Raw genomic sequence first — 12,783 nt, 5'->3', positions numbered from 1 at the left:
TCCATGACAAACCCGCAGCCTTAATCATCAGCATCAAGGCAAATCCAAAAGAGACCCAGCTTGCTTGCAGATCCGGCACCATCCAGATCAATCTTGAAAATGTATGGCTTACTAGAAAGCCATTTGAACTTGATGATCTGGCAGGGTGTTCAGTCTGTGCACTGGTCTACACTTCAGATGTAGGTGGACATGGTGCTATGGTGCTCAGTGGTGTGAAAAAGACACTACCTTCAGCAATTTAGTTATGTTGACCTAATCCCCAGTGTCGACTCAGCTAGGTCAGTGGAAGAATGTTTCCATTGACCTGGCCAGTGTCACTCAGGTTCCTACAGAGACTGAAAAGCCCCTTCTGTCACTGTAAACTGCATCTAACTATGGGGCTATGCCATTATAACTATAGCACTATAGGTATGGCACTATAGTCCTCTTAGCATAGATTTTGCCTCTATCTGTCATCTCACCACTGAAGCTTTTGGTGACCATGTGATCGCCAACTGTGTAGAGGCCTTCCATGATAAATGTCCTTCATAATACACACAAGTTGTGCAGAGAAAAAGAAAGATGCATTCAAATAATAACAAAAATCATTCTAGATTCAGGGGTTAGGATAGGGTGACCAGACGGTAAGTGTGAAAAATCGGGATGCGGGTGGAGGGTAATAGGAGCTTATATAAGAAAAAGACCCAAAAATCGGGACTGTCTCTATAAAATCAGGACATCTGATTACCCTAGGTTAGGAAGCCTTTACAGAGTGTAAGCCTTAACTTCTTAGTCCTTTGCTTCTCTAAATTCATATGTCAGTGGTTATATAAATGAGTTTAGCTTCAGTCTGTAACCAAATTCTTTCTGCACAGCTTTTGTAAATTTGTTATTTTAATAACTGAATTAAACTAAACGGTTTACGCCTCACTTCATGATGGTGCAGTATGTCTACTTTAGGGTTTCCACTGGTGTGTAACTAAATCTGTTTATTCTAACCTCACATCTATTTAGTTACGCCAGTGCAAATTTTCTTAACATAGACAAGCTCTAAGTAAGGGTGTACAATCTAGTTCTCTGTTAGCAAAATTTTAATGTTACAGTTCACTTTCTCAAAATAGTATTTGTCTCCTCTAGTTCTCATTTTCTTTTAAAAAAGTGTAATTTCTAATTCCCCTCCCTGCCGCCCCATGTACAAAGATTGCATGCAGCCATGAAATTAGGAATTGATTCTTCTTCAGTGCACGTGCAAAATTTCCAGCATCACTAAGAAAAGTAGTCTGGTGCTGTGCATAGTACCTGTAACATGAGTTGTGAGAACTAAGTTGTTACTGGTTCTAACTGCTTTAAATTCATTTTGTAAAACTGATTGGATTTCAAGTCAGTGTTGGTCCCTTCAAAATCTTCAGTCTCATTAATTGAGAGGCATATTGTTTAGTACTTATTGGTTCACACTTCATTTGTTCTACTGGCAGAAAAAAAATACCCTAATAGGAAGAGCAGATAAACTGCTTTTAATACAGTCACTTAAACAACCTCAAGAGGGTGCACTTACCTTAATTTTATGTCTTGCATAATTTAACAGACTTGTGTGTTTTTACACCACCATGTAACACAATAGAAAAGAGAAGTTAGAACTATGGTAGAAAGTGAAACTGGCAACAAACCTCCTTGTTAATTAATGTTTTTTTAAAAATGTAGGCCTTTCCTCCAAAAGTCTACGAATCAGAGTTAGGAAAATTTGCCAGCGAGCAAGCTTTGTTATGTTATATAGTCAAGAACTCCAGGAGTATGAAGCCTCATGAACAACTATGTATTCTTTATACAGTGCCAATTCTAATAACACAATGCACGAACTAGCTTCATGTTAGAGGAGAAGGACGAGCGAATGTTAGAGTGCTAGCTTGGTACTTGGAAGAAGTGGGCTCAGTTACCTGTCCCATCACAGATTTCCTGTGTGAGCTACGGCAAGTCATTAATATACACTGAAAAGTTTTGCAGCTTTAACATTACGCATATAATTAAAATGGCCAACTCCCCCTTCTCTCTCCCTCCAGCATGATTGCAGTTATACCGGTATAAAAGTGCTTATGCCAGTATAGTTTATTCTAAAGAGGTGTCTGAGTTTCCATTATATAAAGCTCTTTGTAGCATATTTGTAGCTTGCTTTACGGGATGTCAAATAATTTAATAATAGTTAATTATATGTAGGGCTGCATGTCTATCACGGAGGTGACGGATTCCGTGACTTTCTGCGACCTCTGTGACTTCTGCAGGGGACAGTGTGGCTGACCGCAGGGCAGCCCAAGCAGCTGGCTCTGGGACAGCCACACCACCCGCTGCTGGAGCGGCCTCCGGGGACAGCCACACCAGCCACTGCTCTGGCGGCCCCCAGCAGTGGTCCCGGGTGGTCAGAGCAGATGTGCCCTAGGCAGTGGTCCCCAGGTGGCTGGCCAGAGTAGCCGCAGTCCGCGGCCCTGGTCAGTGATCCCTGTCCAGCCGGAGCAGCTGCAGTCCGTGGCCCTGGGCAGTGGTCCCTGTCTGGCCGGAGCAGCTGCAGTCCACAGCCCCGGGCAATGGTTCACAGCCGGCTGGAGTAGCTGTGGTCCGCGGCCCTCCGCAGTGGTTTCCAGCCAGAGCAGCTGCAGTCCACGGCCCCGGACAGTGGTCCCTGGCCAGAGCAGCCCCGGCCGACGGGGAGCAGCTGCAGCCCCCTGGCAGTGGTCCCTGACCAGCCGGAGCTGCTGCAGTCCACTGGCCCCTGGCAGCTGTTGTCGCTGGCCCCGGGCCTCCTCCCCAGCAGCACCCTCCTCCACCCCCAGATGCCACCACAGGTCACGGCAGTGAATTTTTGTTTATTGCCCATAACCTGTTCATGACTTTTACTAAAAATACCCGTGACTAAATTGTCGCCTTAATTAAGGGCAGATTGGAGAGGCCCTGGAGGTTTTTCGCCTTCCTCTGTAGCATGGGGCATGGGTGACTTGAGGGAGGCTTCTCTGCTCCTTGAAGTCTTTAAACCATGATTTAAGGACTTCAATAGCTCAGACATAGGTGAGGTTTTTTTGTAGGAATGGGTGGGTGAGATTCTGTGGCCTGCGCTGTGCAGGAGGTCGGACTAGATGATCAGAATGGTCCCTTCTGACCTTAGTATCTATGAATCTATATGAGCTTCAATGATGGTATCTGCAGCCCTTCTCTTCCTGAGTTCCCATTTCATACTGCGCTGGGTACTTATGTTTATTGGTAACACCTGAATTCAGACATAATGTAGCCAATGTGTTTTTGTATTACAAAAATAAAGACCCTGAGCCTGATCTCAGTTATACTGGTTTTGCTCCGTTGTAATTCCCTTCACTTCAGTAGATTCATTTCTGATTTTCACTGTTATGAATGAAAACAGAATCAGGCCTATTTAAGAAAAGAAACCTTTAACTTTCCATTAAAAGTACAAAAAACACTCTCTCTCAATGGAGGACTTCTACTCACTCCTCCCTCAAGCTGTCTCTGAAGCACGCACAGTGCCTGTAACAAGCAAAAATCTTTGCTGAGGAATTGAACCAAGCATTTTTGCATGGCATTATGGAATGGTAGCCTTGCAAGAATTGGGCCAGTCAGAAAGTGACATTCCCTCATTAAATCTACAGTAATTAAAATGTCATTAGTTAATTAATTAGTCAAATGATTACAAATACTGAATGTAATTTGTGGAATGTTGAAACTGGACTAAGAATCAAACTCAAGTCATGTAGGCCACCAATAACCATCAGATGGTAACAAGTTTAGATCATCACTGACTTGAATCAGCAACCTAGGAGTGAAAGGCTGTGTATGCTCTACCTAACCCCTTGAACAATCTGAGTTATCCCAATTCAGATGTCTTATTAAATGCAGGTTTTATTTGGAGAGGAAAAATTAGCAAGTGTTTGTATCCATTCACAATGCTTTAGATAAATAAATAATGTGGGTGGTGTTTTAGAGTATTAGTCAAATGCTTCCAACAAATTTGTTCTAAGCACAAGTTAAAAAAAAAAAGATTTAAAATGGCTTTGAAGCTAGAACACTTTAAAATCATATAAAATATTAGTAAAAAGACGTTTGTTCCTGTTCAGTCAAGAATGGGTATTAAATATTTGTTCAGGGCTGGATGTCTAGTCGTGACTTTGACGTGGCCTTGATCTTTATTTAGCTAATCAGCTACTCAGTTTATATTCTGCAGGGACATTGGCCATACTAGAGGACCATCCAAAGGTCAGAAAGTTGTCTCTTGGCAGTTGATTGCTCCTTCACCAGCCAAAATCTATTACTGCACAAATGGAAATCCCCAGTTCATCTGCAAACACATGTTTCATCAAATTTCAGGATGGCAAAATTTTAACAAAGATGCAAAGAATAGTATGTAAAAAAGTAGCTTCATTTCCAGTTGCCTATGCAGTACCAGGAGTCTTCAGCTGGAAAATGGAAAGTTAAAAAAAAATCTGATGAAATTATAAATAAAAAATTGAAACTATATTTTGCCAAGGGGCTTCCAACTTTGGCCAATGAAGGGCTCCAGTGGCAACTTGCCAGGAGCCTGAGGGCTATACCTCATTTTTATAAAGATATGCAGAGTTCATCCTCCCTCATGTGAAACACAGAGGTGTTGAACCACAAAGAGTATGGGGCTGAGTATGGAATGAGAACTATAATCTCAATTAGTAGTAGTAATATTTACATTAAAGTAGTTTCTAGAGGTCCCAGCCAAGGACACATTTTGCGAAATTCCACATATACACATAGTAAGACAGTCCCAGACCTAAAAAAGTTACACTGACTAGACAAGACAGACAAAGGATGAAAGGGGAAACAAGCACAGAGAGGAAGTGACTCCCTCTGTGGCACTTTCGTCTTGTAGATCAAGCCACAAGATAACTCTGTGATCCCCAATTTAGTCTTCCACTTCTTTGTAGAAAATGAAACGTTTACTACAGTTTTTGTAATTTTCTAGCGCCATGAGTAGGAAGATTCACCTGGAAAGGAACGACTACATCTCCTCCAGGTCTTGCAAACTGGTGGGCTCCATTTTGCCTGTGAAAGAGTTCCAGAGCCAGATGAGACCCAGAGAACCAACATGAGACATGGTACGAGGAGCCACGGTAAGTGCATTCTCTAGTGAAAAGAACACTGGTGTAGAAATTAAAGCTTCCAGGCTGCTGTCTTAATTATGTGTGATCTGAACCTGTGGTATGAAGATTCCACAGAGGTCCTGATCCAAAGTCCACTGAATGGGAATCTATTGACTTCAGTAGTCTTTGGATTAGGCCCAAAGTCTGTAAAGTCTTCACGTCCTTGGTGCCAGCATGGTTGAGGAACATTGATGTGGCCACGGGAATTTCCCTGTATTTCACTGATCCCTGGTTGCCATATCAGCCTCTTAGGGCTGCCAGCAGCTAGCAGACTGGCCCAACAGTTGGCGGTAGATCAGAGGAATGTAAAGGCCACCTTTTCACCTCCCATTTCTTAACTATTATACACTCCTTGGCTGGAACTGAGGATCTTGACCTTTGAATTTATATAGTGTCTTTCATACAACATTCTCAAAACATTTAAAAAATGTTAATGGAGTCTCACAACACTTCAGTACAGTGGGAAGAATTCTTATTCCATTTTACAATGGGAAAATTGAGGCACACATATCTAAAGTGGCTCACTGAAAGTCACAGAATGAACCTGTGGCAAAGCCAGAAATAGAACCCAAGGTTTAGTCTTAGTGCTGTGTTCTGTGCACAAGACTATGCTCCCTCCCTCAACCTGGTTCATAGAGCACATTACTTACTATACTCTCTCAAAAAAGCTCAGTATCAAAACTGTAATGTTGTTACATATTGTTTTCTTAGTGGCTTCATTTTAATCACTCGTGTGTACATCTTCCTTTAAATATAAAATGATAGGCTGAGAAAAACAATGTACTGTTGTATATATTTATATAGAAAGACAACTGCTATGGAAAGCTGCTGAAGTTACACTTAAGCAAGGCAAAACCAATACATGCGCATATATAAAAGGAATACGCAGAAACCATTTTATTTAAAAAAAATTTTAAACGGTAAAATGTCACATTACTGTTTAAAGCCCATAAGACAGTAATGGATTAGGAAATCAGTGATCTAATATATACTTAACAGTAACAAATTCTTTTCATAATGCCCATAGAATCAGTATTCATTCATTAATGTTTGTACTGTGCTGTGAAAATGCAAAGAGCTATATAAGTAGTGCATTATATTTATTACATTCAGATGTGAAATAATGGACTACGTCTTTTCTTAGTAACGGTTTTACATTCAGCAGAATGAAAGGGTTAAATGAAAATTAACCAGATTAGTAAAGAAAAATGTACTGTATGCAGAATTTCCAAGGTACCATTTCACTTGCAATAGACAGGAACTGAAGGTGACAGCCTTGTTTCAGAAAACAAGTAGTCAGCACCAACTCAGCAGTGTTAGCAGTTTTCCATGTTGGATATGAGCCAGATTTAATTTGGGCCCTGTGTATAAACGTTAGGGTGCCTGAAACAGTATCCAACCAGGGAAGATGTCCCTGTCTTTTTACTTATAAAGGGATACTAGGCACAGCTTCTCTTTTTCATCAATATTATTTATCTTACCAACTCTGAGTACCAGCTGCTTCTCATCTTTTATGGAAGAATAGATTTCAGATATGGCCACACTGAGTCTCCTCTCTTCTGCTTTTTTTTGAAATCACAGTAAGAAATAATACATGTTTGAATACTGATTGCATACTTAATGATCCTGATCCTGAGTCGTCCTGTTGACTATATTTGGAACAGGATTAGGCCCTGAATAGTATTCACAACAGATTTTTCATTAGTAAGCTTCTAGTGTGTGGAAATTATCAGTGTGATCATATCAAAACTGCATATGGTTTACTTCTGATAGCCTAAGTGCTGTTACTGTACCTGTTGTGTCTGCTAACTTGTCACCAGACAATGGAATGGGTTTGACCAATTAGCAGATGTGGTGTTTAGACTTGTTTTGTGCTAAGACCCAAACAGCAATTGTAAAACCAAATACTAGTACTTTTGAGGTCAATTGACTTCATCAGGACTTGTGTTTGACCCATTGTGCATGGGCAGGAAGTCTGTCAGGTGAGCCAAATGAAAGACCTTCTCTGACCAAGTCAGTAGCAGCTATGTGGGCTCTGTCTCAGCTGGAAGTTGCTCTTTGTATATCGTACAGAACTTTACTATTCTTTGCAACTGTTGAAGCTCCCATGCTGTCAGGTGATGGGGTCAAGGTACACAGTGGAGGGCATAGTTTCTCAACTAGGGAGTCATGACCATACGGCTAGATGGAGTAGGGAGTTCTGAAACCATGGGATGGGAATTAGAAGCTGTTTTTGTATTATAGCATGGAGTCATGATTAAGGCTAAGATTTTGTTACCGATATTTTTAGTAAAAGTCAGGGACAGGTCATGGACAATAAAGAAAAATTCACGGAAGCTGTGACCTGGCCCTGACTTTTACTAAAAATATCGGTGACAAAATGGGAATCTGCGGGTCCATACTCTGCCTGTAGCTGCACGGCAGCTAGGAGCTCCGGCGACCCCTACCGTGAGTTGGGTGTTGGGGCTCCAGAGTCCTCTGCTACCTGCAGCAGGTGGGGGCTGCGGGGACCCCTGCTGCCCACAGCTCTGGGGGTCCCTTCGTTGGCTGGGAGCTCGGGAGTTCCCTTGCTGCCTGTGGCGGCCAGGAGCTGCAGGGTACCCTCACCGCCTGCGGTGGCTTGGAGCTCCGGGAGCCACCAGAGGTGGCGGGGATACCCCGCAGCTCTCTGCCCCCACAGACGGCGGGGGACCCTGCAGCTCCCGACCGCCACAGGCTGAAATTACGGAGGTCACTGGAAGTCACGGATTCCATGACTTCTGCAACCTCCGTGACTAAATTGTAGCCTTAGTCATGATATGGAAAAATTTTAGAACCACTGATATAGGGCTTTATAGGAAAATCAATTTCAATAACCAAAAGAAGAACTAAAGAAAGTCAGCTGAATACTACTAACCAGATCCTGGGTTCAGCTGAACTGCATATAGCACAGGTCAGGGTGAATGTATGGGCTAAACTAGCATAAAGCTCAAGTTTTTACTGCTCAGATTCAGGGCTGCTGCATGCCTTTAATGCTAGAACAGTTTGAGTTCAGTGGGGTTGCACAAGTGTAACTGATTGATTCTGTAAATGAAACTTAGTAATGAAGTCTGTGGATAACGTACAAGAATAGTAGACTCCAGTGCACTATTTTCATATTTGATTTTGCTCTGCAGTGCTAACTGGAGTAAAAAGTAGTAAAATCTTATTTCAGATATATTAGCAGGTTTGACTAAATCCAAGTACAGATCAGATCTGTTGCCATTATTGTAGTCACTTTTCAAAATAGAACTTCACTTTAAGGAAACATCGTTAAATACAAGCTCACTTTTTATGCTAGATTTCTTCAAGACAGAGACACATTCTGCACAGTTTTCAGAAACTTTAAACCAGAAATAGTAATTAGAAAAACATCAATAAATGATTTCGGAAGCTTTGCATTGAGATCATAGTCAAACACATAATTTGTTAAAAGAGCTTGGGGGAAAGAACCTCATTGGGAAATGTTGCCAGAGACACGGCAGAGAATATGTCAAAGGACACAAACTATATCATATAACACCAGGCATAAACTGCTACAGCTCTAATTTATGCTGTGAACATATTATAGATCTCTGCAATTTACAAAGTCAGCAGATCTCTCAGTAAATACACTGTAAGCCCAAAACAGGCAATTTAAGAAATAAAATTTCAGTAGAAGCACTGTCTTCAGGTACAGAGTTCAGAGATATGTCTACATATGAGGTTTAGAGGAGGACAACTGACCTTATTTCTCTCTCTGATCTGTTAACCTGGGAAAGATCATCAAGGATGGTTACAGTGTACCATAGGGCCAGGCCCCAAGTAGTTTGGTGGTAGCACAATGTGCTACCATGTGAGGGATCAAAGTTCAGAATGTAGACTTATCCCTTGCTTCCAATGACAGAAGAGTCTGGGAGTGTTCTAGATGCAACACAGCTGAGCCCTCAAGGGAAGGAAAAGGTGTTTAATGTTGTTCCTGAGCAGCACTTTTATATTAATTCAGGAGAACTGTTCACAGGCTACCTCTTTCCTGGTTCACTGTGATGTGAAGCCTTTATGGGGGATGAATTAAGAGGGGAAAAATGGAAGTGAGCATAAAGGACCCATCTTCCCCAAATTAATGTATTTTAGGATCACTATTCACAAGATGACAACTGCAGTAAGGATCTGTTGCATTTCCATTATAGACTGTTTTCAGTGTGGTAACTTCTTAACAGTTGTGTCTGGGCTGAAATCTTTGCAAAAAAACAAGATCTAAGCCAAGGAAGAGTAACAACAATTATTTTTTATCAATCAGAAAAAAAGTGGCTTGGCAGTTCTTCAGTTGTAAATAAATAAATAGGAATCTATATATTATACTGTTGCTTTTGAACACTATCAACCAAATTCCCCCTTTTCCACTCCCCACCATATACATTACACAATTTTAGGCTATCTTAGACTTACCAAGTGTAATTTATACCTTCTTATACCTGAATTTTACTCTCTGTACTAGGTGGGGCTGGTCAAAAATGGAAATTCTTTTCCATTTAAAAATTTTTAAAAATGTCTTTAAAAAAAAATGTCCTGAAATTTTCTGACTTTTTCCAATAACATTATTCAAAACTAATAATCTTGGATTTTTCCACTGGAAAAAAGGGAAGGGGAGAAGAGAAACTGTGAGAAAAAACAAAAGCCAAGCAGTTTTCATTTTAGTTTGAATCCATCTATGTTATTTTGTTTAATTGAAAACTGGAAAATTTCAAATGATACAAAAAATTTGCAAAAAAAAAAATGTATAATTTGAAAAGACATTTTTGTCAAAAATTTCAACTAGCCATAGTAATGAGAATGAATTTACAGGTTATGGGGCTAGAATAGTGTTTGCAGCAGAAAGAGCAGCTGATGGGAGGTTGTACTTTAAAACAGGCGGTGGCCTATTTTTCCTGCTTTTGGATACTTGTTGTCTAATTTACATTTACTCCCTTATACCTACTTACACCCAATTACCAACATGAAATTTACTACACTTTACATATTACCTCAGAATTTTCTCCTTTGTTTTAAAAATTCACTTTTTTTAAGCATGAAACTTTGAAATTGAATAGTCTGCATTGTGGCTTAATCCCAGCAGTGAGGGGATTTTGCATCATGCATGTATTTTAATAACACAATGGTGTGGAGTTAGAGTTCAGGCTGCAACACTATCCCTATCTTTCCCTATATGTATACTTCCATCACAGATTTCTTAGAATTTCAGGGTTTATATGCATGTGAGAATTGTATTCAGGTTGGTTTAGGAGCTCAGGTTGTGGTCAAGTTTAGCTCAGTCAGGGCATGATTAAAGATGAATGAGTGAGGGTCTGTGACTCTGCTGGAAACTGAGGTCAATACTGAAATAGAGACCTGAATTTTTCTGGGAGAACAAAAAGAGTCATAGGAATCTAAGAGGAAATTCACTGAGGGGAGATTTTGAAAAGAAAGCTTTTTTATTTTCATTTTTTGTTTCCTAGTTTTGTTTATTGAGCATCATCAGTGTTCTTGGCATTGTATAGCGCAAAGAGGGGACATAGATTGTAAGGTCTTTGAGTGCAGACCCCAAGTAGACAAACAAGCAATATAAAACAATACATACATACAGTGACTCACGTCCTGAGAGGATAGAGGCGTCACAGCATGGTTCAAGCCTATCTAAAAGAAGGTTGAGGGGAGATATGATTGCTCTCTATAAATATATCAGAGGGATAAATACAGGAGAGGGAGAGGAATTATTTCAGCTCAGCACCAATGTGGACACAAGAACAAATGGGTATAAACTGGCCACCAGGAAATTTAGACTTGAAATCAGACAAAGGTTTTTAACCATCAGAGGAGTGAAGTTTTGGAATAGCCTTCCAAGGGAAGCAGTGGGGGCAAAAGATTTATCTGGCTTTAAGATTCTACTCGATAAATTTATGGAGGAGATGGGATAATGTGATTTTGGTAATTAATTGATCTTTAAATATTCAGGGTAAATAGGCCTAATCCCCTGAGATAGGATATTAGATGGATGGGATCTGAGTTACCCAGGAAAGAATTTTCTGTAGTATCTGGCTGGTGAATCTTGCCCATATGCTCAGGGTTTAGCTGATTGCCATATTTGGGCTCGGGAAGGAATTTTCCTCCAGGGCAGATTGGAGAGGCCCTGGAGGTTTTTCGCCTTCCTCGTTAGCATGGGGCATGGTTGACTTGAGGGAGGCTTCTTTGCTCCTTGAAGTCTTTAAACCACGATTTGAGGACTTCAATAGCTCAGACATAGGTGAGGTTTTTCGTAGGAGCGGGTGGTGAGATTCTGTGGCCTGCGTTGTGCGGGAGGTCGGACTAGATGATCAGAATGGTCCCTTCTGACCTTAGTATCTATGAATCTAAGATGCTGATATATTTTACCATAGAGGGCAAGACCATCATGATATGCTGCCAAGTATCTTAAAATTGTTTCAGCCTATTAAATTTCACTATACAACATGACTAGTTTGAATTAAGTATATAGGTTGTGAAGTGTTTAATATGATGAGTCAAATTCATCCTTGCTGTAATTCCTGTTGACTTTGGTGGAGTTATACGAGAGAGTAATCCAACCCAAGATGTCAAGGGAAAACCCCTCACAAATAGGGCTAAAATTTCTGGAAGTAATAGCTACTTTAGGGTGCTTGAGATGTTTGCATATAAATCCAAAAGCAGGAATTGAAAGTATATTCACAGATAGGGAATGTCAGCACGGGATCTTGATTGAAACGTGGTAGAAAAGTGAGTATTAGTAAATAATAAAGAATTATTGACGATTATAAATATTTTTCATGCAAAATTTCCCAAAGCACACCTGTGATTATTGAAAATCTGCAATTGGGGAGAAAAGTAGGGACATGCTTTTTAATTCCACTGAAATACCTTGGATACAGTGAACTTTTTGCGGGGACAGCTTGGAAAAATAGCAAATTTATTGCTTAAAAATAAATACAGTGACTGTACATTTTAAGTAGGGACAGTAGACATGAAGCGTTCTGACAGTCTGATGCATAAATTACATATGTAGCAGTCATTTTCACCCATTCATGACACTTACCTTTGGGATGGAAAATGGCAGTCATTTAATAGTGCAGAGCTATAACTTAGAACAGCATAAGTCAGGACAGGAAGTGAAGAGTATTTTAATCAACTAAAATGCAAGGGACATTTTGGAAGGCAGAATGTAACTGTCTGATTAGAATTTAGCCAAGTCATGATGATAACCGGCCATTATGAGGAACTGAAGTGTAAAAAGAGGAACAGATATTTATGTGCTTTATGATACAAAAGGAGCAATCAAAATAAGGGAAGAAAGCAATACAATTCAGAATAAACTAGATAGTTTAGGTACCTGCAGTTCAGGATGGAGAAAATATGAAATAAAAATGAAGGATTGGGGAATGATGTCTGTGGAAAATATTGTCAAACAGTGCATGGTGCTTAAGAGCAATAAGACCAAAAACTTATTCAGGGATACATAAATGAAGTTATTGAATTGGAGGTAATTTGGAAGATTATAACATGGATGCTAGAAAGCTGTTAAGCCATTGTAAAATGTAAGGACAAGCATATATACCTACAAACTGGAGAAGGGCTCTGCATATGGGAAATGATA

At 40.3% G+C, this 12,783-nt stretch overlaps 1 protein-coding gene across 6 annotated transcripts in view; it reads left to right on the top strand.

The window, feature by feature from the left end:
* MAP3K7CL (MAP3K7 C-terminal like) overlaps positions 1-12,783 on the top strand; it is a 112,820-nt gene that overhangs the window by 1,253 nt on the left and 98,784 nt on the right. For 4 of the 6 annotated variants that reach the window (XM_043508959.1, XM_043508956.1, XM_043508964.1 and 1 more), the window contains exon 2: positions 4,967-5,114. In XM_043508959.1, the coding sequence (XP_043364894.1) occupies positions 5,097-5,114 (18 nt within the window). In that variant the 5' untranslated portion in view covers positions 4,967-5,096. The remainder of the gene's footprint in view (positions 1-4,966; positions 5,115-12,783) is intronic. The other 2 variants (XM_043508952.1, XM_043508968.1) reach the window with 1 other exon arrangement.

Source organism: Dermochelys coriacea, chromosome 1, assembly GCF_009764565.3.
Source record: "Dermochelys coriacea isolate rDerCor1 chromosome 1, rDerCor1.pri.v4, whole genome shotgun sequence".
In the NCBI taxonomy this organism is placed as follows: domain Eukaryota; kingdom Metazoa; phylum Chordata; order Testudines; family Dermochelyidae; genus Dermochelys; species Dermochelys coriacea.
Note: the sequence above shows the minus strand (reverse complement) of the source record. Positions and strands in the feature narration are given on the sequence as shown.